The sequence below is a fragment of the Thamnophis elegans genome, chromosome 3, assembly GCF_009769535.1.
Source record: "Thamnophis elegans isolate rThaEle1 chromosome 3, rThaEle1.pri, whole genome shotgun sequence".
Classification (NCBI taxonomy): Eukaryota; Metazoa; Chordata; class Lepidosauria; order Squamata; family Colubridae; genus Thamnophis; species Thamnophis elegans.
This window is the reverse complement of record NC_045543.1, coordinates 16,124,021-16,152,001: the sequence shown is the minus strand read 5'-3', so window position 1 is coordinate 16,152,001 and position 27,981 is coordinate 16,124,021. Positions and strand designations below refer to the sequence as shown.

Here is a 27,981-nt window from a genome sequence, read left to right as displayed (position 1 = left end):
AAGAGCGCTGCGGAGCGCCAAGCAGGCAGAGAATCTGCGCGCGCGTCGGTTCTGTTTCCTTGGCAACCGAGAAGCAGAAGTGCTGAGAAAGGCGGGGAAATTCCCCGCCTCCCCGCAGAGGAAAATGAGCTTCGCTCTTAATGAGGTTGTCTATTCAAACTGACATAGGTTTTGCTCAGAAGTCAGCCTCACTCGATAACTGGGGCTTGCTCCTGAGTAAAGTGTGTGGAAAGTTGTGGAGCCTGCATCAATTTTTAAGGCGCTTCAGAGTAAGAGAATTGCTTAGTATTTATCAGTTTGCTAGAACTGCCACTCATCTCGAATTCATATCTGCAGTTCTGCATGAATGGGCGGATTGGATCCTCACTTCGAGGGAAAATAGATCCTCACTTCGAGGGAAAATAGATCCACTTTCTAGAGATATTCTGAGTCTGCTTGGGAAGGAATCAGGAACAATTTAAATAACCAGTCAAAGGTCTTGTTATGATCTGTTATACAATATGTTTGCCACCTGTAGCTTTTCTTCTGTCATGGGACTTGCGTGCAGATCCTAAACTGTCTTCCATTTGGATCCAGCCACTAACCAGGGATCTGTTAAGTAGGCCAGATAGCTGCCTTTTCTAATCTGGTGCTGTCAGATTAATTAGAATGTAGTTTCCATTTCCCCAGAAGAGAAGATGATGTAAGAACATCTCTAGGATACAAGATTGGGAAAGCTGACTTAGAATAAAGCCATAGGCTACAAACAGGATGATTTTCACGTATAACACACTTTCATCCTCTTAAGTCCAAGAATTCTGTTATTTCATGCATGCACATTTCATAATCATTCATCTGAAATGATTATAATTGCCCTTGTTTTGAGACTGCTTCACTTAAAAGGATAGGGATACTGCTCTTTCAGTTGTGAGTATCTGACCAAGAAAAATTAAAATTAAAATTTTTTAAAGAAAAAATCTACAATCGAAAATTAAAGGTTACAATTTGAAGTAAAGTTTGGTGTTTAAATATTAAGTTCTATATTCTTTTTATTTTTGATGTTTCTCGAAAACTCAGAATCATGGATAATTATGTAATAATTAAAATGATTGGAGAAGGAGCATTTGGCAAAATATTCTTAGCCAGAAAAAAAGAGGATAATCAACAATGTGTTATCAAGGAGATCAATTTAACTAAGGTAATGGCAGCAACAGTACCATTAGCAATATTTTACACAGCTTAAAATTTGTTTAAATATTTGACATAGATTAAAGTTAAGTTCTGAAGAAGCATTTTTAATGTATGCGGGACTTTTTGTGAGTGTTTGTGATGATGAATTCAGTTTGTTATTTAGTCCAAATGCTATTGCTGTTTTTAAAGGTTCCATGACAATTTAAAGTTCTAAAAATATTATATGTAGCCCTTTAAGGAAGTAGTCTGTTTCGTAAAGGATGTTGAAAGAAAGTGATGAAATGTGTTAAAGTAACTTTTAGCAATTTTTAATTGTGAAACAATGTTAATATAACAAAAAAAAAATCAGTTCACATTAATTCCCAAGCAACAAGAACTTTTATTGGAAATGTAAGATTTGTTCAGAGGTCATCAATTTAGGGGAAATTGCACTAAGCAGGGTTCAGAATCCTTTAACTATCTTTGTGGTATTCCTATAAAGTCACATAAATAATAACAACTTGTGTTGCATTCTTTTTAAATAAAGATGCCAAGGAAGGAAAAAGAATCATCTCAAAAAGAAGCAACTCTTCTAGCCAAGATGAAGCATCCCAATATTGTAGCTTTCTATGCTTCCCTTCAAGGTATTATTTTGATCTATAGTTATAGGTAGTCCTCTACTTACAATAGTTCATTTAGTCACCATTCTAAGTTACAAGGGCATTAAAAATGTCTTATGACCGTTTCCCCATGATCATGTGATCAAAATTCAAACTCTTAGCAACTCTCATATTTATGACAGTTGCAATTTATGATGGGTCATCTTTTGTGACCTTCTGACAAGCAAAGTCATTGAGGAAGCCAGATTCATTTAACAACCACGTTCCTAACTTAACAACTGCTACAAATGTGACAAAAAAGGTTGTAAAATGGGGCAAAATTCACCTAACAAATGTCTCACTTAGCAACATAAATTTTGGGCTCAATTGTAGCCATAAGTCAAGGACTACCTGTACTTTGGCTAACTCTTAAAATAGAACAATAAGAACCTCCTTCTAAAATTTCCTCTTTTGAAAGGCACACAAGTACTTTCTGCCAAAAACTTACCGTATATACTCGAGTATAAGCCGAGTTTTTCAGCCCACTTTTTGGGCTGAAAAAAGCCGCCTCGGCTTATACTCGAGTCAGTGAAAAATTTGCCTGAAATGGAGGAGAAAAAGGGGCGGGGCCATGCCGCTGGGTGACGCTCGTGAATGGCCCGGCGCCCCTGTGAGTTTCCCCTCCCTCTGTGTCAGTTTGCCGCGCAGCATGCACCGCACCATCCCCCCTCCTCACGTTCTAATGTAATGCAGGGCTGTCTTACGATTCCCCTTCCTCCCCCTCCTGCCGCTCTGCAACGATGTCCCACCTCCTCCTTGTTATGGCAAGCAGCCACATAGCGATGTCCCACCTCCTCTGGTACAGTGATCCAATGATAGGAATCACTGTGCCGTGTGTCATAGGAGGTGGGACATCGCTCCCGCGGCTGCATGGGACATCATCATCACAGCGGGACATCAGCATCATGAGGTGAGTGAAGTATTTCATTTGAAATAAATATTCAAAAACATTATTGGTATCTATTTTTATTTTTGAAATTTACCGGTAGCTGCTGCATTTCCCACCCTAGGCTTATACTCGAGTCAATAACTTTTCCAGTTTTTTGTGGTAAAATTATGTGCCTCGGTTTATATTCGGGTCGGCCTATACTCGAGTATATACGGGTAAAAAAACAGATTTTGGAGATTGTTTCTTTGATCTCTAATACCATCTTACTTTATGTTTCATGTATGTATGTATGTATGTATGTATGTATGTATGTATGTATGTATGTATCAGGGATGGGTTCCGGCTGCCACTACTGCCTGTTCACTCAGGGATGCGCTGAGGTCAAGACGTTCAAGAAGAACTTTAGAGATCACAGGGCAGTTCTATTGACTAAGTAACATTCCAAAGACCTCTCTGGATCTCTCACTTGATGGTGGTTAGCCTTAGGATATGAGTTTCTTTTAGATCAATATATTTGAAATCTTGGGGAAATACTAAATAGTTATGGCTCTGAAAATTATGCATGTGAGCATGTATATTGCGAAATCAAAGTTGCATGCCTCAAATGCAAAATATGCTGTTAGTGTTAGCAGCAGGCTTTGCCTTCATATCCTCCCTGTGAGCTTTTCAGTTGCATCATCAGCCAGGATGGGACACAAGATGGACTTTTGATCTAATACAACAGGATTCTCCCTTTGTTTTATGTTGTATTCTTTTTTTAAGTGACTCAAAACCTGTTATTATGTTTTTAGAGAAAAATAACTTGTATATTATGATGGAATATTGCGATGGAGGGGACCTGATGAAGAGAATAAATATGCAATATGGAGTGCTGTTTGATGAGGATAAGGTAAGTCTGTAATTTTAGGAATGTTTTCACTTTACTTATATTCCCTTCATTGTTCATCGCAGCAAAGCATTCAAAATGGAGATCCTGGCTTATATTGTGTTTTATTTATTTATTGTTACCATGTAATTATGTTTTAATAAGTTAGAATTTGGCATAATATATTTAGATAAGCCAAAATTTAGATTCACAATCAATAGAAGAAAATGATACAAATACAGTAGATAAAATCTTGGGCAATGGTGGGTAATTCTAACCTAGTCAGCTCCCAAGATTGCATACTTTCAACATGTGTTTCATTTTTAATAAAATAATGCTGATGAAAGGGTTAAGGCAGTCTTGCCCAACCAGATGCTCTCCAGTGGGATTATCAGCTCCACCTGAAACCAATTCTGGTTAGCCAATATCGCATTATAGGAAGAGCATGTGGAGGTATCAAGACTGGAAGTATCTTTACATGTGCTTCCTCTAATGTGATTTATAATATCATGTTTTGTGCAAAAGAATTAATGGATTTAAGGCAAGACTCAAAGCCAGGACAAACTAATATAGCAGCATTTTAGTCTCTAGGGACAAACTTCAAATGGCTAGCTTGGAAAAACAAAACAGTACCACTGAGCTTGCTTAAAATCTTTTGATGTATTCAAGTTTAGCAATCTCAAAAACTCTCAGCAATAAAAATTCTCTCTCTTTCTCTACATACACATACACCCAGAGAGAATATGTTCTAACCTTGAGATCTGAACAACTCTGTGACCTATTTTGTCATACTTCTGTATGTATCTACGGTGTTTAAAATAATAAACAGTTTTTTTATCCCCAAGACTGTATTGAAGAAATTTTAATGTGTTGTGTGAAATACTGATATTTTATCTTTATCTTTAGATCTTGGGTTGGTTCGTGCAAATTGCCTTAGGCCTGAAGCATATCCATGACAGAAAGATTCTGCACAGAGACATAAAAACACAGGTAAGTTTGGGAGATAATTTTAGTCTCATCACTGAGACATAAAACACGCATCCAGTTTTAATTATGGTGTGTTTTGTTTACAGAACATTTTTCTTAGCAGTAATGGAATAACAGCAAAACTGGGAGATTTTGGAATTGCAAGGGTGTTGAACAAGTAAGCATATTTTTATGGACAATGTTATTCCCTTAGTATTAGGTCAAAAATGGATAAGTTTATTCTGCAGATGCTTTAAAATTCCAGTGAAAAGGGCATAGAATTGGTCAGATCTTAACTTTGCAAAATGTCTTAGCCTTATTGAAAAGAAGTGCAGTAAAACTTGGGATTTCATCTGTGAGTTCCTTCTGCTCCCTTTGTACATGAGAAAAGGAAGTAGAAACAGTGCATTTTCAAACAGTAATTTTCCCATTCTTGTGTATTTGAAATCAGGAAACTCTTTAATATGCTCTAAACCAGAAATTGAAATCATGGTTTGAATCTGATTTTTTTTAAAACAAAATTGATACTTGTAAATTATTTAGGTCTTGCTATCTCAACCAACCCTTGAATGAATTCACATATAGGGCATTCTAAATAATGGACTGAGTTAAGAATTTTTTGTAATTTCTCTAGATAGCTTCAGTAATCAAATTATTTTCAAAGAAAAAAAATCCTTTTTTGTTTGCTATTTTCTTTAGCACGATGGAATTTGCTAATACCTATGTAGGAACACCATATTACCTATCACCTGAAATCTGTGAAAATAAACCATATAACAATAAAACGTAAGTTTCAGAATATACCTCTATCTTTGTGGAGAGAGACAGAGAGGGATGGTAGAATTGGAAAAATGAGTTTTAAAAAATGTGCAAATTTCATAATGACTCTGGTTTCAGAAATTGTTAAAAATCTTCTACATTTAATAAATAATCCTGTTTTTATGCAATTATTTGTTTCTTCCAACTTTATTTAATAAGCCTTAATTTGGAGCATGCAGTTCACTGTATAACTCCTCACAAGCCAAGGATCATTTTTGATAGATAATTCATTATACTGTTTTCCAAGTGGCAATTGACTTGTAATTCTTGAAGGTCTTCTTGAAATGAAAAATAGCAATAAATATAAGCAATAGTATTGCAAGCTGTCTTTGCCTTCAGACTTTTGAACAATTCTCTATAGAATCTACCCGTAAAAGGTCATCTTTCTTCTGAAGCACACATTAATTTTTTGCAGTTCTAAAATGCCCTATTTATTGGCCCTAATAGCTGCTTTAATAATATTGTCTTTGCAGCCATAACTGGCTTAATTATAACCTTAGAAGAAGTTACCGAAAGCAGGTAGTCTTTCATAACCAAAAGCAGGTAGTCTTTGACTTATATCCATTTTTGAACCCAAAATTTTGGTTGTAAGTCATGGTGGTTATTAAGCAGGTCATCACCTGTCTGAACCCTATTTCACTATCTTTTCTGTGGCAGTTATTAAATGAAATCATTATACTTAGTGGGTCAGAAATTGGAAGTAAGTACTGGATACTAACAAAAACTGCTGAAAATTGTGGTCCAGTGACTGTGGCATGCTGCAAAAGGCCATAAATCCAAGCCAATTGATAAGTACCCAAAATGCAACATGATCATGGAGAGGATGCAATTGTCAGAACTTCAAAATCAGAGCAACTGTTTGTTAAGCAAGGATGATCTATAATAATGTGTTAAAAATAATAAATAGTATATTATAAGCAATACTAAAGAGAATACTAAGAATTAACTTTTTGCATAACCATATAGTTGGTTATAGATTTTTTTTGCTAGATTACTAAATATTATTTCAATTCCTCTAATTATCTTACTTTCTTTTATAGAGATATATGGTCTCTTGGCTGTGTGTTATATGAGTTGTGTACTTTAAAGCATCCTGTAAGTAAATGGTTATAGTGTCATAACCAAATATTTATCAAGATCATTTAGTGACAGCTATTAGAACCATAACTTAAATACAGCCTTTAACATTTTGAACAGTGTAGAAAAATATCAGTTTTGTAGTACTAAGACAGACTTGAGTTTTCCTTTTCAGATGGAAAGGAATACTCCATCAAAAAAGTTTCTTTAAATGTCTAAATTTCAGAAGAGAAATAGACAAATTCACAAATGATAGGGCCAATAGTTTCTATTAGACATACTGACTACATATGTTTTATTGAAAGAATATGCGTCTTGACATAAAATGTTAAGAACAGAACTGTGCTGTGATATTTTTATCTTGCTCTGAGTTTCTTTTAGCACTTTGTTAGCTCCGTAGGAATAAAATAGTGGAATTGCCGTATTTTCACCCATATAACCCGCGAGTTATATGCGGTTTTACATACACAGCACGCCCCCCCCCCCCGCAGGGTATATAAGTGGGCGGGGTATGCGGAAAATATTTTACACGATCTTGGAAACCTGCGGGTTATTCACGTGGGCGGGTTATATGGGTGAAAATACGGTAGATGGGATTTGGACTGATCAAGAATGGCTTGTATAATGATTTCATTGGTAAAATGAAAAGTACACCATAAATTTCAGCATTGTTCATGGTTCATAGGATTCACACCTCACATGGAGACTGCTGGAAATCCCTGTATAAATGGGGCATAGTATCCTCCCCCGCTTATTGTGACTGTGATCACATCGTGACTGACTGTATGCTGAGAGCATATACCGGTCCAGTATCTGATTTTTTTTTTTTATAAATGATGCTGCACTTCAATGGTAGAGGGCCTGGACATTGACATTTGAACATAGATCATTTTAACATTTATATTTTATTGTGTTTTACTAATCTAAATGTATTGCTCGTCCATATGATATGACATGTTAAATAAATAGGAATGGGTAAATCCTTTTCAGTGACCATTTGTGAAATAATCACCTGGGCTCAATATTTTAGATGTGTTTTTAATAGTGGACCTTTTGGGTATAAAGTAGAGAAGAACATACTTTGACTGCTGTTACAATAGTTCTTTTTGATAAGCAGGATGGTAGTTCATAAATAAGTGAAACAGAAAGTATCATAAGTGAGAAATAGTAGATCTGAAATGATCCGATAAATTGGACAGTGCTATTACAAAAAAGATTATTCTGCCATCATTTTTTTAATGTAAGTACTTTTGTGTATTTCTGTTTAAATCAAGTTTCGATTTAATATATTGTCTTTATTTTCATGTGATAGTTTGAAGGCAACAATTTGCCCCAACTTATATTGAAGATCTGCAGAGGCCATTTCATTCCTGTGTCTGTGAAGTATTCTTCTGATCTGAGATTGTTACTATCCCAGTTGCTTAGAACATCTCCAAGAGATCGCCCTTCTATTAACTCTATTTTAAAAAAAGCCTTTTTGGAGAAGCAGATAAAGAATTATTTGCCACCTGAGGTGAGTATCTCTTTGTGGCTTAGAAAAACAAAATTGCTTAGTCCACTCAAAACCCCTTTATCTGTTAGTTGGTGTTGTTCTTTATCTATTCTTCTGTGGAAGAAGGGTTGGTTTTTTCCCCTTTTCATTATAAAACAGGCTTCCTCCTGATATTTGGAGGGCTACAAGCATACTGGCTTTCCAGAAGATGTGAAGAGTAATATTTGCTCCAAGCACTAGGCCAGGATGTTAGTTGAGCCCAAAATAGACGTAATTTTGATGTGAATCTGTTATGGAATCTTGGTTATTGTTGGCTGGTTATTTTAACTTCGTTTTATATTTTACAATTATAGGTTTATTTTCTATATAACTCTTTTTGTTGATTGCCAGCTGACCAGGGTTATATATGCAAGATGGTTGGCATTATAATTCCCCCAAATACATAGATAAATTTCACTTATATTCAGTTACAAAATAAAAATAGTTGGTATTGCTAGGTTTCCCCAGGACAAAAATGGCAAGGAAATATGTCTGCTTCTCACTTCATTGAGTTAGAATAAATTAACTTTTGGTACATTTACTTGAAACACACTTGAGGTAGCATAGAAATAAATAATTGCATTCTGTTATATTCTTTTCTAGATCATTGAGGCAGAATTTAGTCATACTGTTATTCACAGGAAAAAATCATCACCTTCATCATCAGGCAAGTGATTGTTTATATTAAAAATAAGAACATTATATTTGACCATATGTATGAAATTTGTTTTACACTGAGATTGATTCTAAGATGGCCACTTTCAAGAAACAAAGAAGTTGTAAAATAAAAATAGCAATAGCATTAGTACTTATATACTGCTCCATAATGCTTTACAGTTCTCTCTGAGCAATTTACAGAATCAGTCTATTGCCCCTAACAATCTGGGTTCTAATTTCACCAACCTCAAAAGGATGGAAAGCTGAGACAACCTTGAGCCAGTCAGGATCAAACTCCTAGCAGTGGGTAGTGTTAACCTGCAATACTGCATTCTAACCACTGCGCCACCACAGCATGCCTCTTTTCATTGAGGAAAATATGGCAGCAGAAATTGAGCAAATATGGATTATAACTTCAAAGTTGTATTTTCCAGATATGTTCCATTGTGCAAGGTAAAATTAATAGGTTCTTCTGATTTATAGGAGAGATGAGGGACACTGAAGAAACTTGGGATTGCTTTAGTCAGGGATGACTCTTTCTTCAAGAAAATTTTATTAAAATAAATCCAGGTCTATGCTTAGTAAATAAATATTATTTAAAAACAAGCAAGTACCAATCTGCAGTTGTTACTGCAATAAGTTGATTATAATAGTGAGGTTGGAGAGAAAGAAGGGAAAAAATCCCACTGAGCAGGTTTTTTTTCTTTTCATTCTATAGATAAGTTGATTTTAATGTTGGGGTGGTGTATCCAACAGTATCTGTTGTGATGGTTGTGTCCCTTTTGTTTCTGTTCAGGGATCCTTCCCAGAAAGCAGTTGATGATAATGGCTCTACAAAGTTGGGATGGCAGGAAGAAAACCAGTTGAACCAACTTTTATGTTGGATGTTGGTAGCCTGGAACTTTCCATCTTATATATAGTCAAATCCCTTGTTGTTGTAGAAGTTTGGCCTAAAGATGAATTTGGCTCAGATAAATATTGTGCTGATGCATAACTAAAGATTTCCTTATAAGTTTAAACTGAGCCATTGAACATAACTGGAATTTGATAAATTGGTGAATAGAATAGAATAGAATAGAATAGCTATATATTAACTTCCTAACTTCATACATTATGGGGAAAAATTGTTTAGAAGAGACCTGATATATTGTGTTAACCAAGTGATTCTCAACACAGTATATGCTGCTGATTTTCAAGGGAACGATGCTTTTTTTCAATTGCAAAGCGGAAAGATAACCTACAAGTCTATCCATCCCTTTCTTAATATTTATTAAATGTAGAATTAATTAGCCAATCATTATTTAGCTTATTGTTACCTAAATTCCTAAAGGTCACAAACGAAGACTCCATGATTATCGCTCTCCAAAAATCAAGATGGAAATGCTCCCTAGAAAATTATTGCATAAAAATGAATGCTATTCTCCTTCAAGGATTCAGGATCCAATTATTAAGGTAAAAGTTACCTTTTGTTAAGGTAAGAATTATATATTGCTAATCTTTTACTGGTAGTCATTTCTTAATGACTATTCTGGACATAACTGTTTCAACTCCTCCCCTTGGGACAGCTTTACAGGGCGTTGCATGCAAAAACAACTAGACACAAAGACTGTTTTTCCTCGTGACATCATTCTGCTGAATACCTAATTCCCACAATACTGTCATGTCTAAATGTATTTAGCCATATAGTATGGCTATATTACTTTTATCCTTCTGTTCCACTACTTTCTCTTATTGGTATCATTATGATGATGATTATTACTTAGTTGCTTTGCATGTAAACTGAGAGCTTAGAAATTCCTTGTGTGTCTAATCCAGAGGTGGGTTCTTACCGGTTTGGACTGGTTCGCCCGAATAGGTAGTAACTTGGTGGCCTGCGCCCTGGAACTGGCAGCAACCCAGACCTGCCATGCCCCCGAACTGGCTCTCTTAGTGGTGCCGTAGGCACTGCCATCTTGTTTTTGACTTCTGCACATGCACAGAAGCTTTTTTTAGTACTGCGCATGGACGCATCCCTGAGCGAACCTGCAGTAGCAGCAGCCGGAACCCATCCCTGGTATAATCACACTTGGTCAATAAAGTATTCTATTCAAGTTCTATTCAGTCAGTGATGGTTTAAAATTACATCAGCATTGAATGAATTGTATTTGATTGGTCCTCAAAATTACAGGCACTGCTATGCTCCTGTGCTCACATAATCACAATTCAGATGCCTGGCAGCCTGTCCACATTTATGGCTGCAGGGTGTGCTTCAACTCCTTCCACCTTTCTTTCTTCCCACTGATGCAGCAGGGGTTGCACAGGTAAACCCACCAGTGGCTGGCCAGGTTAGGTGGTCTTAATAGAATGGACCTTATAAATTCATATTAGTTTGGCTTATCATTCTAGTGCCCTGGAGTCCCAAAGTTGACTTTTAGCTGGAGTGAACCTTCTCCCCAACTTCCTCATAAAAGGGGTTTATTTCTCTGCTGCCCAACACTGCTCTGCTGTCCCCAAGTGCTCCCTGCTGTGCCCAAGTAAACTTCACTGTATTTTTTCTCCCACTGCTCCTGTGAAGGACGAGGCTTGGCATACCTCATCAAGCAGCAGGAGAAAGAAGATGGCAAAAATCAGCTGGGGCAGCAGTGGACAACAGGTGGGGTGGGGTGCAGAGTAGCCAAAATGACAGAGATGGGTGGGTGGGTGGGAGATTGAAGTGGGGATTAATGCAGCAAAATAGGGGAAGTATGAGGGCCTCACCTAAGGATGGTATGGTCCTGGCCAAATAGCTGCAATCATTATAAAGGATCAGTGCTTAAATATTTAGCTGAAGGATTAATGCTTAAATCTTAGCAAAGGAGGAGACCTAAAAACAATTTGCTTGTTTTGTTGTTACATTCTGCTTTTGCTGAGCAGGAAACAGCATTTTTATTGATGAGCTCAGTTTCTTTTTATCAGAACAATAGTCAGGCCACACTATTTTATGTAAAATTGATTTCCGTTCACTGGGCTCAGAATGAACCTGTTTTCATAAAATGAAAGCAGTTCAGCTTTAATCAATATTCAATATTTTGAATTTTAATTTAATTTAATTTAATATTTAAACATTTAATATTTTCAGCCCTTGGGTCCTGCGTTTAAAATATGTGAGAAGCCAGACGTCATTAGAATGTGTGGACATTATGACCATTATTACGTAAAACTGGCAAACTTGCAGAAGAGAGCTTTGGTCCAAGATGATGATCCCTGTATTGGCCAGAGAATGGAACAATATTATAAGCAGAAAGGACAAGAACCACCTCTTCCTCCACCTCATGGGTTGTATTTTTCCCCTTGTATATAGAAACATCTATTGATTTTTGACATGCCCCTTTTCTTTTCTGTTTAGAGTTTTCCATGACTGTTATGTTTTTCAGACCTTCCGAGTATCTTCAGAGACGATTTAATGCTCGGCAAAACAAGTTAAAAGTAGAGAAGCAACTGGTGAGCAATTTCTATAATCAAAGAAAAACAGATGGGAGGAAATGAACTTTGGAAGTCCTATTCTTATTTACTGGTACTAACATGAAATGCTAGTTTAACTAATATCTGCATTTTGATTTTTCTGTTCAATGTAAGGAACTCATAAAAATGAAATAAGAGCTTTTTCTAGACACTGCTCTTAACAATAGTAAATTATTTTGCATTTCAATAGGGGCTACGGCCATCATCTGCTGAGTTTTGTCAGCCGCAGAATCAAGAAATGAAGGAAGAACAGCTCAAAGTCTGTAATAATGCTCTTCCTCAAAACAATGAAATGAAAGAACAGGTAGGAGAGCCTGGCCAGAGCATTTGGATATGGGCTGAAGAATCTATAATTGGAATAATAGACCTTTCTACTTTTTTATTACTGGGTTGTAAAGAATATACATATTGTCTTTACAGGTAGTCCTTATCTTACGACCACAACTGAGCCCAAAATGTCTGTTAAGTGAGACATTTGTTAAGTGAAATTTGCCCTTTGTTGCCACAGTTGTTAAGTGAATTTCTGTAGTTGTTAAGTTAACAACATGGTTGTTAAATGAATCTGGCATCCTCATTGACTTTGCTTGTCAGAAGATTGCAAGAGGGGATCATATGACCCTGGGGCACCGCAACTGTCATAAATATTAGTCAATTGCCAAGTGTCTGAATTTTGATCTCGTGACCGTTTGTGTGTGTGTGTGCTGCAACAGATGTAAATGTGAAAAATGGTCATAACTCATCTTTTTCAGTGCTGTGTAACTGTTGTAAGATGAAGACTACCTGCATTTTATGAAGAGAATAGAAGCTATGTGGTCATCTGTCATAGATGCTGTAGCGAATACTACATAAGCTAGAGATTAGAGTAAAGTACCTCTATGGTAATTTTAATTCTATGATTCTACTATCTATTCCTATTTTTTCTTTCAATGTGTCTTTTTAAGGATGGAGTATTCGAAATTATTTTTATATTATTTAGTTTTAACCAACCAAATGGTACAAATATCTCCTTCAATGGGGGCTATAATACATTTATTTTGCTATTTTTCAATTTGACAATGACCAGGACAAATTATTTTGTCTTGATTGGCAGCTATTTGTAAACTTTCAATATAAGACGCTTTTGAAAATCCCTTCTTTGTCTAAGTAGCATGCCACAGCCTTAGAACTCAGGGAGAAGCGGTATGTATCAAGCTAATGCTGTGTTTAACTAATGCATGGGGTTTTAATATAAAAATAGTAGATGTATAGCATGGCCTGGGAATATATGTGGCCCAGATGCAGAGATGGGAAATTTACAGGGAGCACATTTCGCAGACTGATAAGTTTCTCATGTTTCTAATTGACATCTTGTTTTGCATCTGTGATTAATGTGCTAATTATAGAAACTTTTGCAAACCTCCCCTCATTCATAGACATGCCATGGCAAAACATTGCAAATGCACCTGATGTCCGTTCCAGAGGGTATTGCATGTTTTCCCTTATAAGATTTTTACATTTACCCTTAATAAAGTGAGTTCTCTTCAAACTGGCTTTTAGCACTTATTTGGAGGGATTCCACAAGAACATAAGAAGTTTTGCTGTTTCAAAGAGCACTCTCTGCAGAGCTGTTTGGGGAAGTCACAAGAGGAGATCATGATAACTTTGTACATTTTAATGTGCAGTTACGTTTGCCATAAGAAAAATTATATAATCCATAGTAAAGCAATTTTTTTGTTAGGCAACAAAACAGCATATAGGCTTTTAAATTCTCAAGATCTAGCCCACAGGCAAGAGGGTAACAGTATTTTATACCCATAAAGTGTCCGTATTTTTTACAGTCTTAGAAGGTTGAATTAGACTAAACATGCATTACAAAGGTACATCTCAAATTAGATCCAAAAATATCTTTAGAAGGGCTATTGGAATAAAGAAACAACCTGTTTGGTTTGGTTCTTAGGGAAAGAGGTTATTTTTATTTTTAACTTTGTTTATATGGATTGTTGTGAGCTAGCTGATATTTTATGAGATGGGCAATTGTACAACTCCTGTAATCAATTAAAAATGGTTCCCTCATTTTTAAAACATTAAAATATCATTTATATTCAATTTATCTTAATCCATAACAAAATACAGTTCCATTTTAAATGAGAAAAAATGTACAGAAACTATACAGCTATTTATAATTTGAAATGTTACAGGGATTTTAAAAATGGTACAAACCAGATTATAGTGTGCTCACAGTAGAAAATGTAAAAAGCAAGTATGCCTCCATAATACCGATATTCATTTCCTACGTGTCTCCATAAAGTTCAATACTTACACTTCTGGGAAGCTAATTCTTTGTGGGATTAGTTTTGAATTAACTTGTATAAGATAGCCTTTTTAATGCATATTTTATCTTATATTAAGAATTGTTTCTAAAGATACATTTTGTTCAAGTCCAATAACTTTATGCAAGAGTATCTGAAGCAGCTGCATGAAATTCGCCAACAGTACCGGAGTGAAGTAAATGAAATTCGTGTTAAAGCAGTTAAGGTACTGTAAAATTCTTTGCACAAAATGGTTGCCTGATGGGCTGTGGAAAGCATTGGAATCCGATGATTTTCAAAGCATATTAGCCCAAACAGCAGATTTTTCTTCAAAGCATTAACAAAAGTTGCAAGACTAGCATAGATGTTTCAAAAGCTGTTCCTGCTGTTTTGAATATGGCTGTGCATGCATAGACAACAACAACTGTGATAAGACTGTACAAAACAGAGTCGCTGTGCATGCATACCCTTGAGATAGCCAGGAACAGTTCTTAGAGCAACTGTTCAAGCCTTGCAAAAGATGTGGCTATTTTAAAGCTCCAAAGATGATTTATTCAGACTAAAATATAATTTGAAACACTTCTTTCAAATGTAGGGCTAATGTGTACCTCATGGATGGCTGAGGAAGGGTCAAGCGTATTAGATGACAAAATATGTATATGATGTCATTCATATAAATGCTGTAACTTAATTGCTTGTGCCAGGATATTTGGATATTATTGCATCTATATGCTTTATCATTGTGTTTATGTGATTCGGGTGTCATTATGGTTAGTAACAGGTGCTACTGGAATACGGTTGTTATACTTGTTTTTCTGTAATCATAAGAATTTTTAATGTAATAAATTAAAAAGTTGTCTTCTTAAGTTGAAAAAGACTGAAAGATTCTTGGGAAGAAAACACAAAATAAATTTTCACCTTACATTCATATTGAGGGAGGGATCTCAACTTTTTTTACAGTATCATATTTATGGAAGCTTTGTTTCTGGGTTGCATGGGTAAACTTATCCAGCTTCTAAGAATTCTCTTTTTCATTACCCCCCCCACACACACACAAAACCTCCTTTTTAAAATTCCTAATATCTTAAAAGCAGTTAAACAACCAATTTCCAAAAGTGATTAAGAAAGGAAATATACAAATCTTGTCTCCTTTTGTAGGTGCCAAACCATGGCTTGAGCTATGATGGTATTACCTCATCTCCCAGAGCTTTAAACCCACTGGAGACCACTGTTTTGTGGTCTCCTCATGAGAAGCAAGTGTCTGGAGCACTTATGGGTGACCCAAATCCACTCCTTCTCCAGAAAGAAATTGTGAAAAGTCAGTTCATTCACTGGTTTTTCATCCACTGTGGTAGTCCTTTCTGCCCTCAGCGGAACCATCTTCTGTTTACCATTTCTTCCTTAGAAGTTCCAGAGTTAAAGTTACTTTACATAGTCCTAAATGTAGATTGCTTTAATGCAAATACTCCACAAGTTTAGAAATATATTTGAATATTATTTGGGTGGAAATCCATATTTTAATGCTGTTTTCTGTAATCATTTTTTTGTTATGACACAGTAATACTTTATTGGCAGTATTTTCATGTAGAAGAAAGTTTTAATGATTATACTTAAGATCCATCTGTGGAACCTAAAACATGTTATGTTTATGACTGTTGTCTTAAAGGAAAATAAAAACCTAAGGGAAAAAACCTATATTGTGAAACAGGGAAAGAGTGAGGACCAGTCTGTTCCTAATACTAATTATGAAGAAAGAAATGAACCAGGCCAGGTATCAGCACTTTTGGTTTTGGTACAACCTTTTTTCCCCAGTTTATTGTAGTGTCTTCATTAACGGGACAAGCGCTATTTTTGTTTGAATAAAATAAAAAGTACAAATAAGTAATTGTAATTTCCACCAGATATACATATACGTTTAATTTTTTTTAATAGAAAAGTGTACATTTAAGTTCTTGTACCTTTTTGTCTTTCTGTCTGTCCACCCATCCAAGCTATTATAAAAATATTGCATGTGTCATATACTGGGATAACTTGAAAATACAAGTTTACATCAAAATTAACACAGATTAAGACTGCTAACAGATTCGGAAATAATTGTTAAAAAACTGGTGGTTGAAAACAAACCCCTTCCATCTACAGCAAATAATCAGAAATCTACTAGGATAGAATTGTGTCTTTCTGATAGAGGGGTGACCTTGGCTCCTGGTTAGGACTTTGGGCACATGGCCAGATGACATGATGCCACAAGACTGGGCAGACTAAGAATCTTGGATTCTTTTTTCCTACTTTCAGATTTGGAGGTTAAAAATTAATCTCATACTCCTTGTAAAAAGATCCATTCTGTTTGTTTAAACCTTTCAAAATTGGGGAGAAGAGTTCAGGTTTTTAGGATTGCTGTGGGTTGATTAAGCAATGGAAAAGCACATATTTTATCCCTTAAACATCTGATCACCTGAAACAAGTCAAAAATATTGACTCTTGAGTTTGGGAGGCTTCTGATGCCAAGCATGTAATATTAGGTCATCACATCTATCACACTGCCCATTCTTGTAATAATAAATCCTGATTTATGCTCTGTCACCCTGTACTAAAGTATTATTAAATGATTCTGTAGAACAGTTTAGCATTAGAAAAGATCCCTTCTGCCCATCTATTAGTCTTGTTATTGTTTTTGGTTGTCTTTTAACGTATCTTTTTAGTGAAAATAGCCATGTACAATTTGCTTTTTTCTCCTCTTTTCACCCCAGGACATGGAACAAAACTTGAAACAAATTGGATTGCAGAGATGGCAGGTGAAGAACAACCCAGAAGTACAACAGAAAGCAAAGGTTCAATTTATACATATCTACAGTGGTGGGATTCAACCATTTTTACTATCAGTTCTGTCGGCGTGGGGTGGCTTGGTGGGCGTGGCAGGGGAAGTGTACTGTAAAATCTTCATTCCCACCCCACTCCAGGGGAAGAATACTGTAAAATCTCGATTCCCTCCCCACTCCAGGGGAAGGTTACTGCAAAATCCCCATTTCCTCCCGATCAGCTGGGACTTGGGAGGCAGAGAGTAGGTGGGGGCGGGGCCAGTCAGAGGTGGCATTTACCAGTTCTCCGAACTACTCAAAATTTCCTCTACCAGTTCTCCAGAACTGGTCAGAACCTGCTGAATACCACCTCTGCACATCTGTATATAATAATAATGCCACCTTCGTATGATATCATTTCAACTGGAATATTAGTATCGGAATCTTTAAACATAAAAGAATGAAGAACAAGGGATCTTTTTCTTTCATTTTGCTATCATGGACATCTCAGCAAAGTAAAGGAATCCCTTGTTTGTTGTCCTTTTTACTTAATTTTCTTCTTCCGTCTACCCAGAGGGAAAAATGACAACATTTTTTTATGTTGCTATGCTCAATAGCATAAGAGGAATGATCATTTCTCTCAGTTATATGTTTCTGCATTTTATTTTTCAGGGAGGTGTAAAGTTTCAGGTTAATTTAACAGATGATGCAGCAGATGAGAAAAACATCCAGGAAGAAAATGAGGTATAATTATAATTATCTATAATTATACAGGTAGTCCTCAATGTACGACCACAATTAAGCCTAAAGTTCACTTAACATTTGTAGTTAAATGAGACATTTAAGTGAGCTTTGCCTCATTTTACAACCTTTCCTGCCACAATTGTTAAGTGAATCACTATAGTTGATAAGTTTGTAACCCAGTTGTTAAGTGAATCTGGATTTTCCATTGACTTTGTCAGAAGGTTGCAAAACCATCTCATGACTTTGGGACACGGCAACGGTCATAAGTATGAACCAGTTGTCTAGCATCTGCATTTTGATCACACATGATCATGGAGATGATGCAAAGGTTGTAACCGTGAAAAACAGTCATAACTCTCATTTTTCAGCGCTGTTATAACTTTCAATGGTTACTAAATGAACTGTTGTAAGTCAAGGCTTACCTGTATTTGCATGTAATGATAAGATTGTTAATGACCATCAATCTGTGCATGAAGATTTCCTGCCTATGTAAAGATTATGTGTTACAACAAGGTGAATGTTCCACAGTATTCTCTTTTTTTAAAAATTGAGGTTATACAGCAGGGGTGTCAAACTCAAGGCCCGTGGGCCAGATCTGGCCCATGGGGTGCTTAAATTTGGCCCGTGGGGCTGGCCTGAAAATAACAAAGGATCAGCCCATCATGCCTCTCAGTATTTTTTTCTCTTGATCCAGATCTTCCAATCTTCCTACCAATTTTTATATTCCAATAGGAGAAGATATTACCATCAATATTCCTCTGCTACAATCTCTTATTGTTGCATCTGACTTTTAGGAAAGATATATTTCAAGAGCTAATGATTGAAATTTCCCTCTGGCCTGACTTATGCTTGACTCCCTGTTCTGCTCTTTAAGTATAGCTTTGTATAACCTTTCATCATGGCCAATGGTGGGTTCCTACCAGTTCGGATTGGTTCTGCCAAACCGGTAGTGGTTTGATGGCCTGCCACGCCGCTGAACCGGTTCTCCTACGATGATGCCATCTTGATTTTCACTTCTGCGCATGTGCAGAACAATTTTCATTGCATACATTTAATTTATTTTCATTTTTTAGCATTTTGTGCAGGCACAGACCTATTTAAGTGCAAATGCGCACACGTGAGTGACAGCACACATGCTTGCTTCGCTCACGCGTGTGCAAAATTGCCGACAGAACTGAACTCCTGGTATTTAATTTTCATTTGAAACATCTCTGCCATAGCAATTTTAGGTAAAGCAAGCATAACCGATTTATATTTCAATACAAAATGTAAAAAAACCCCTATGGAGTTATTAGGGCTCTGCTCTAGGGGCGGGGTTTCTGCCAGTTTACCCTGGATCGGGCGAACCGGTAATGGTGGTGGCAGGAGGCTCTGCATGCGCAGAAGCGTCATGCGAGTGCGCACGAGTGAACAGGTAGTAAAATAAATTGAAACCCACCTTTGCTCTGCTCTCACTAGAGGAAACATTGTGTATGATTTAAGGAGGGAAATTTTCCTCCCTCCCTCCCTCTTCCTTCCTTCCTTCCTTCCTTCCTTCCTTCTTTCTTTCTTTCTTTCTTTCTTTCTCCAACTATCAGTCCTGGGCAGCTTACAACATTAAAAGCCATAAAACCATAACAATAAGAATACAACTTTATAATTGAAAGTATACATAATTATAATTAAAAATGGGATGGGAAGGAAGCAAGTTGCACAGGTTGTGATGGGGGATCTATTAGTCCATCTATAGCCATCTAGTCATCTTTCATTATGAATCACATTTTCCTTTTGGAGTCTAGATTGATGCACAACCCAATTGGTTGCTTTATAACCCCCTGGAGGACACTCACCGAATATTAAAAAGCTCCACAAAAATATAATAAAATAAAAAGTTTTACTACATAGACTTTTTTAGTTACGCCATATATTTCCATGATGATTTCTGTGCAGAAAATGTGCAGATTGGTACATATAAACATTTGGGTCGTTATGATTTCTATCAAAAAGAGATTCTCAAAATGATTGACAGAAAATATGACATTCTATGAAATTTCTTTCTTCTCATAAAAATTTGAAGAGAGATTATGTACTATTTCAGTGAATGTCTCAGTGAAAAGCATATAATAGATGATATAATTTAATTGATATATAATACATGACAAGGTGGCTCAGTGGCTAAGATGTGGAGCTTGTTGATCAGACATATCGGCAGTTCGAATCCCTAGGGCTGCGTAATGGAATGAGCTCCCGTTACTTGTTCCAACTTCTGCCAACCTAGCAGTTCGAAAGCATGTAAAAATGCCAATAAAAAATTAGGAACCACCTTTGGTGGAAAGGTAACAGCGTTCCATGTGCCTTCAGCATTTAGTCATGCCGGCCACACAACCACGGAGACGCCTTCGGACAGCACTGGCTCTTTAGCTTTGAATCGGAGATGAGCACCACCCCCTAGACCTAGACTCAGGAACGACTAGCATGCATATGCAAGGGGAACCTTTACACTTACCTTTATTTGGTGACTTGATTTGTCTGGTTCTGATATTATTTCAGTGCTTTTGCTTAAAAAAAAACAACCCAAGAATGTAAGTTAATTTTTTCAAAACAGATTTTTGTGTATGTTTGATTTCAGCAGCATGATGAACTTAATGAAACACTGACTTTTGAACATGGGGAAAACCTTAAGAAAAAACTGGAGGAGGAATTATGGCATTGGAGGATGGGTATGCTTCTTGAAATTATTAACATTGTTATCGGTCACATAAAATCACTGGGATCTACTCGCAGTTAGATTCCAACTATGTTGATTTTCAGTAGATGACTGTGGCCCAGTCTTTTTTGATTATTTGGGCTTGGTTTGCGTATGTATGTATGTATGTATGTATGTATGTATGTATGCTAAGTGAGACATTTGTTAATTGAGTTTTGCTTCATTTTATGACCTTTTTGCCATAGTTGCTGAGAATCACTGCAGTTGTTAAATTAGTAATGCAATTGTTAAATGAATGTGACTGTCAGCTCCTCTCCATTAATTAATTAGGAAAGAAAGACCACGAGACTCCATGTGTAGAAATCAAGTGTACTTTTACTAATTAAGAATGGTTAAAGGCAAAGCGTAGCGAAGTCTGATTATTAGGCGCGAAAGCGATTGATATATAGAATAGCCCATTCCCCACCCCTTGGCATCATAGTCCCAGTCCAATCATAATTCTTTCAAGTGTCAGGTGTGAGATAACTTCAAACGGCATCACGAAGAAGGAATGTCGGTGCCGTTAGTCCTGGCGGGAAACACCCACGCATGCGTAGTCTGATCAGTCGGTGAACTCCAGAACCTTCCTCCAGCACAATGAGTAACCCCTCCCAAATACCATGCCCTCCCTCCCTGTTTCATGGCAGCTGAAGCGACAGCAAAGCAGAAGCTGACAGTGACCTCGCCATGGACTTTGCTGCAGTGGTGGGATTCAATTTTTTTTACTACCAGTTCTCTGGGCGTGGCTTGGTGGGCGTGCCATGGTGGGTATGGCAGGGGAAGGATACGGCAAAATCCCCATTCCCTCTCCACCCCACTAACCTGCTTTCCAGCTTCGTTCTCCTATGCAGGGCAACAAAAGAAGACCCAGACGATCAGCTAGGACTCGGGAGGCAGCGAATAGATTGGGTGTGGGGCTAGTCAGAAGTGGTATTTGCTGGTTCTCCGAACTACTCAAATTTTCTGCTACCAGTTTGGTAGAACTGGTTAGAATTGGCTGAATACCACCTCTGCTTTGGTTGTCAAAAGGTTGCAAAAGATGATCACATGACCATTATAAAATATGAATCAGTTGCTAACAGTCTGAATTTTGATCATGTTACCACGGGGATGCTGCAGCAGTAATAAATGTGAAAAAGTTATGTCACTTTTAGTGCCATTGCAACTTTGAATGGATACTAAATGAGCTGTTGTAAGTTAAGGATTACATGTAGATAATGGCATGAATAAGCTATAGTTAGCATCAATATTGTTTCCTTTCAGAAAAAAAATAATAAAGATTTTTCTCCTTAGAAGTTGACAATGAAGATGTGACAAACGAAAGAAAACATTGGCAAATCTCAACTCCACAGACACTACTGAATCTCTTAGAAAATGCAGATATCACATCTGTATGGAATACTATGGATGAAGGTGACCTTTCTGAAATATTTTACTTTGTTTTAAACCTGAACTATTATTTCAGTAGTTTTCAAGATATAAGAGCCATAGTGGTGCAGTGGTTAGAATGCAGCATTGCAGGCTAATTCTGCCGACTGCCAGCAGTTTGATTCTGACCAGCTAAAGGTTGATTCAGCCTTCCAGCCTTCTGAGGTTGGTAAAATAAGAACCCAGATTGTTGGGGGCAATAGACTGACTCTGTAAACTTCTTAGAGAATAAAGCACTGTGAAGTCTTAAGTGCTTTTGCTATGAAGTTTTCAATTCTTTTGCTTCAAAAATACTATCCAAAGAAGTATAAAACAATATTTTATTACATCATATTCTGTCCACTTTACCTCAGACTGAAGCACAAAACGAGTTAATACAGTCTAATAACGATACATACTAATTTAGGAAAAATAGTTTGATAACATTTGTGGTAGAGTACCAAGGAGAAGAGGGGTAGAAGTATGAAATTTGTCACTCAGTGATAAAAGTATCCTTTTCTCACTTGCAAAAGAGGAGAAATAAAACAATTTATCTACCTCCTGTTTTCCCATGGGCACTTTTGCTCTCCCAAAAATCTGTTGCAAAGATTTGTGGAATTCTGTAGAACAGTATGGGAAGGATGACTAGGAATTCCAATGAGAGGAAGTTATTACAAATTGTTCTACTAGGCAGAACATTTCTATGATTGAGAGTCTTCCTCCTGGTGCAAGGAGACACTGAATCTGATCCAGGGCCCAACAATTCTGCATAACATGAAATGATGACTTCAGGAGTACTTCTGTCTCCCATGTTGTCATACATTATTCTACACATGGCTTCTTGAGGTATCTCATGAACTATCACTGTGGTTCTCCATAGCCTAGATAATTGATTTTGCTCAACAACAAATTAATGTTCGCTACAAGTAATTATCACTTAATGACCGCAATTGAATCCACAATTTTGGTTGTATGTCATTGTGGTCATTAAGCAGGTCGTCATGTCACCGGACTCTTGCCTGTTTTTACAATGGTCATAAAGCAAACCACTGTGGCCTTTAAGTGAATCAAATGGTGAAGTGAACCACTTGGTTGTTAAGCAAATCCAGCAAAATATTGCAGATGTCTGTGGGGCACTGCCACCAGTCATACAAATACAAGCTGGTTGCCAAGCATCCAAAATGCAATCATGTGGCCATAAGGGAGGATTATGACAGTTATAACTTCAAGGATGGATCATATGTAAGTTTGAATCTGCCATAACAGAACTAAATGATCAGTCATTAATCTGGGACATATAATCTTGGTTGGAGGATAATTCAGTAATTTCCAGGAGCAAAAGAAAAAGGAGGGATGAAGAAAAATGGAAATGTATCACAAAGAGGATCAAATCTATATTATTATTATTATTATTATTTTCAAAATACAGGTAGTCCTTGGCCTATGACAACTAAGCCCAAAATTTCCACTGCTAGGCAAAACAGTTGTTAAGTGAATTCTGCCCCATGATATGACCCTACTTCTCACAGTTGTTAAATAAATCACTGCAGTTAAGTTAATAACATGTTTGTAAAGTGAACCTGGCTATCCCATTGACTTTGCTTGTGCTCACATGACACAGGAACACTGCAACCATCATAAATATATGCCAATTGCTAAGCGTCTGAATTTTTATTACGGTACCAGAGATGTTATAATGATTGTACGTGTGAAAACAGTCATAAGTAACCTTATTTAAGTGTCGTAACTTTGAACGGTCACTAAACAAATGGTTTACCTGTCAAGGACTACCTGTATAAAGAATGAAACATTTTTTTCCTCAGCTGGCCAGATAAATGAAATACATTCCGAGTTACCTGATGCCAGGAAAAAATGGAGCCCCAAATTACCAAGTACTCTAATGAATATGTTAGCAGAAGCAGAATGCACCAGTGACACATTATGCCAAACTGAAGAACCTAGTAAGTTGTTCCTTTGCATTTTTTATTATTTGAAGTTAAGGATATCTCTGCATAACAGGTTGAGCTTGAGTAGAACTAGAATAGCATCTAAGATTTGTATCCACTGGTGTCCGTGTACAGGCAAAGAGTGGAATAGATGGCGCAGTGGTTAGAGTGCAGTACTGCAGGCCACTTTAGCTGACTGCTAGCTGCAGTTCAGCGGTTCAAATCTCACCGGCTCAAGGTTGACTCAGCCTTCCATCCTTCCGAGGTGGGTGAAATGAGGACCCAGACTGTGGGGGCAATATGCTGACTCTGTAAACCGCTTAGAGATGGCTGAAAGCTCTATGAAGCGGTATATAAGTCTAACTGCTATTGCTATTGCTATTCCATCATTTCCTCACTCACCCAATTTCTGCTGCAGTGTCCTAGGGTAGGCGATTGTGTAGAACAGGGATGTCAAATTCAATTTCACTGAGGGCGACATCAAGTCTGTGGTTGACTTTGTGTTTGATACCCCTGGGGTAGAATATATTTTGAATGCTCCATGAAGGAAAGGGGAGAATTGTGCACAAGGAAGTAAGTGTGCTTAACCCTCATCCTAAGAGAGGTTATTCTACCAGGATAAGAGGAATAAATCTGAAAAATTAAATTAATTAAAAATATGACAGGAAGGTATCCAAATTTTGTAAATGTAATTTCTGAATGTCATGTGGATGGAAAGAATATAAAAGCCACCTTAAGAAAAATGAAATCAAAATCATTTGCTTGCTTGCAAGCAACAAATGATAATTTTGCCATGTTTCACAATAACATACCCCCACACACTTCATACATATATGTACAATTATATTAATTACAAAGATGATGTAACTTTAAAGCAGCAATATTTACTTGGGTTTTTACATGAGGCAGCCTGATATCTTAAATATATTTTTGCAGTTCTATTAGAATGATCAATTCTTCATAATGGGAATTTTTTTATATATGCAAGAGAGTGATCCTCTAATCATTAGGCCATATAATTAATTTATTTAAAACAGTCACTTTTTAGAGAAAAGATATTTTATTCATAACATCCTTTTAATTTTTCATCTCACTTTTTCTGGAGTTAAGTTCCATGGAAGCTACTGATGCTAGTTTCTAAGTAAATAGATAGTCATATTAGGAATAAATGGATGAATAATTAAAACTGGTTAGGATTTTCAGATTCTTACGTAACTAATGAGCAACACAATCACTTTCACAATTTTTGGGCAATACCAAATGACATAAAACAGAACCTAATGTGTATAATATTTTGACAAACAATTCTAATAGCTTACTAAATACAACTTGGAGAGATGATGAAACATTAACTCAGATATGAATATTTTGAGTCTATATATCAAATATTTTCCCAAAAGTTAAAAACTAAGATCTTTTGCTTAGAAAAAAACAAGTTTTAATTAAGATTGAGCTGACTGAAATGTCAGCAATGAAAATATTACATTCAACATTAAAGATAAAAACCCCAACTTATACATAAACTTACACATTGAATTCACTTGTCAACTTAAGCCATAATGTTTGGCTTTGACTTAAGTCTAGTGTGATCCCTGCCACTGTAACTTGTAAATCATATAAGCCACAATTTATTGTTTAGTCGGTTGTGAGATATTCAACAAATCAGATTTAAGCACATATTTTCGTGCAATACAAAATCAGATCAAGTAAGGAATACATTTATGTAAAATTCGTATAGACCTGTTGTGAATATGAAAGAAGTCCTTCATCCTCCATCTATAGAACTTTTATTTGTAATACAATATATTGTTGGTATTACTTCAAGCTATCTTAGTACATTTCATGAAATGGTACATGAAACTTGGTATATGAAATCACCATGAAATGAAAACTCTATTCTTTCAGAAGAAACAATAAATCACCAGATTCCAGAATCTATTAAAGATGCTCCAGAAATTAATTTAGCTGCTAACCCAGATGAAAGTAAACTTGATCCAAGATCTGATGATGATGATACGTAAGTCATTACAACTGCTGGATGTGTAACTTGGCCCTTTGAAAAACTGGTTCATACAAACTTTCTTCAGCTCACTTTTTAAATTTATAATAGTCCAGATTTTAATATATGTATAAGTATGCAAAGCTGAGAATGACAACCACATCAAATACATGCATTGCAACAAAACAATAAATACTGCCAATCAGAAACCATTTTGCTCTGCATGTCTCAAAAGTAATGGGAAGGTCCATCAGACCACACACAACTGCTCATGTTCTAACGTAAGTTTAACTGATGACATATAAATTGTTTAAATGGATTGAATATGAGTCATTAAAAGATGAGCAAAATTGTTGTGATGAGTTAAATTTTGCAGTTAATCTGATCAATTCCCAATTGCAGCATTCAAAGTTAATTGTATGAATGTGCTTATAAAACATTACACTGCACATAGATAATTCATCTATATAATAAAATCCACTGAGATAACAAGGAGCTTACATGTTCCTTGTTGAATTTTTTAGCTGGCTGGAATTATGTGGAGCTGTGAATTTGTGTAACCAAAAGCCCTCATGATGACACTGTATCACTCTAGTTTTCTATTTATAATGGATTCAAATATATACACCACCAGTGGTTCCCAAACTTGGCAACTTTAAGACTTGTGGACTTCAACTCCCAGAATTCTCCAGCTAGCTCTTCTGGCTGGAGAACTCTGGGAGTTGAAGTCCACAAGTCTTAAAGTTGCCAAGTTTGGGGAACACTGTACTACACCAATAGTATGGAGATTGCTAGAGAGGTAATATTGTTTATTTAATGGATCTATAAGAGCATGTCTTTCTATAAATATCATTTTGACAGTTCTGCCCAAATCATAATCCCGATTCAGATTCTGCATTCAACCAAGCCTATTATATAGATGTTATGTACCATATTTTTTGGAGTATGATGCATCATTTTCTCTCAAAAGAGGGTGAAAATCTTGGTGCGTCTTATACACTGAATTTTGGCCTTCTGAAACCCTGCCCACTTTGCAAAAATGGCTGTGCAGAGCCTTTAGGAGGCTTCCAGAGTGCTCCTGGGGGCTGGGGAGGATAGAAATGAGCAAAAAACAGGCCGTTTCCCCCCCCCAGCCCCCAGGAGCACTCTATAAGCCTCCTAAAGGCTATGCATGCCCTTTTTTTGGACAAAAAACTGGCCATTTTTGGGAGGTCTGCAGAGTGCAAAAACCTTTTTTTAATTTGCCTCTTCAAAATCTTGGTGCGTCTTATACTCTGGTGCATCTTATACTCCTAAAAATATGGTACATACCACACTGCTACCATCTAGTGCTCAGAAGTGTTACCTTATTTGTAAACATAGCATTTTGGTAATTTAGTAAAAACATAACACCATTTTTTGTTCTTGTACAGAAACTTTGAAGAATCTGAAGATGAACTAAGAGATGAGCTAGTGGAATCTTTGAAAAATGTGGTAACATCTCTAGAGGAGGAGATTTCAAAAAATCCAGTTGAATCAGCAAACACAGAACAACAAAAACAATCTATAGCCAATAGCAAACTTAGCAAATCTAATGACAGCTTGGAAGATAATAATTACTTGACTGGAGAAAAACAAAGTGCAATCAGTTAACACATTCTTCGGTAATAAATACTTAAGAATTAATAATAAATTGTATGAATGTTAAGACCTGAGTTTGGAAAGTGGGTGCTTCATCTTTTCGTTGTAAATTTTACAGTTGTCTAGTATAGCAAAGTAAAAATCTGCTGGAATTCTTCTCTCCCTTGGATTTCATATACCTTTGCCATTAAAAACAGTTAATGTAGTGATACTTTCACAGATGCACTTCAAATCAAATTTATAACCACAATAAATATAGAGCTTCACTACTCATCACGTTTCAGTTTTTGGATGAAAACAGATGATAGACATTTTTCAGTAAACATTTTGACTATTGGTCTGTAATGTAAAGTTCTAGGCATTCA

General features: G+C 36.4%; 1 protein-coding gene across 1 annotated transcript; it reads left to right on the top strand.

The window, feature by feature from the left end:
- The first annotated feature begins 35 nt into the window (after positions 1-35).
- On the top strand, positions 36-27,962 carry NEK5 (NIMA related kinase 5). The gene is made up of 23 exons (XM_032213326.1): positions 36-1,177; positions 1,697-1,793; positions 3,489-3,586; positions 4,469-4,552; positions 4,636-4,706; positions 5,228-5,314; positions 6,388-6,442; positions 7,737-7,937; positions 8,559-8,622; positions 9,943-10,064; positions 11,710-11,906; positions 12,005-12,071; positions 12,283-12,396; position 13,553; positions 14,530-14,606; positions 16,047-16,151; positions 17,128-17,208; positions 17,848-17,919; positions 20,528-20,618; positions 21,938-22,057; positions 23,875-24,012; positions 25,903-26,014; positions 27,409-27,962. The coding sequence occupies exons 1-23, from the start codon at positions 1,061-1,063 to the stop codon at positions 27,626-27,628; spliced, it is 2,391 nt and encodes a 796-aa protein (XP_032069217.1). The 5' UTR covers positions 36-1,060; the 3' UTR covers positions 27,629-27,962.
- The last annotated feature ends 19 nt before the right edge of the window (positions 27,963-27,981 follow it).

What these genes read in the sequence shown, in the direction of transcription:
- NEK5 (XM_032213326.1), top strand. Translation starts at nt 1,061, where the DNA reads ATGGATAATTATGTAATAATTAAAATGATTGGAGAAGGAGCATTTGGC. An exon ending in ACAGAGACATAAAAACACAG is followed by an intron (nt 4,553 to 4,635) that starts GTAAGTTTGGGA and finishes TTTTGTTTACAG; the next exon opens with AACATTTTTCTTAGCAGTAA. An exon ending in ATTGCAAGGGTGTTGAACAA is followed by an intron (nt 4,707 to 5,227) that starts GTAAGCATATTT and finishes TATTTTCTTTAG; the next exon opens with CACGATGGAATTTGCTAATA.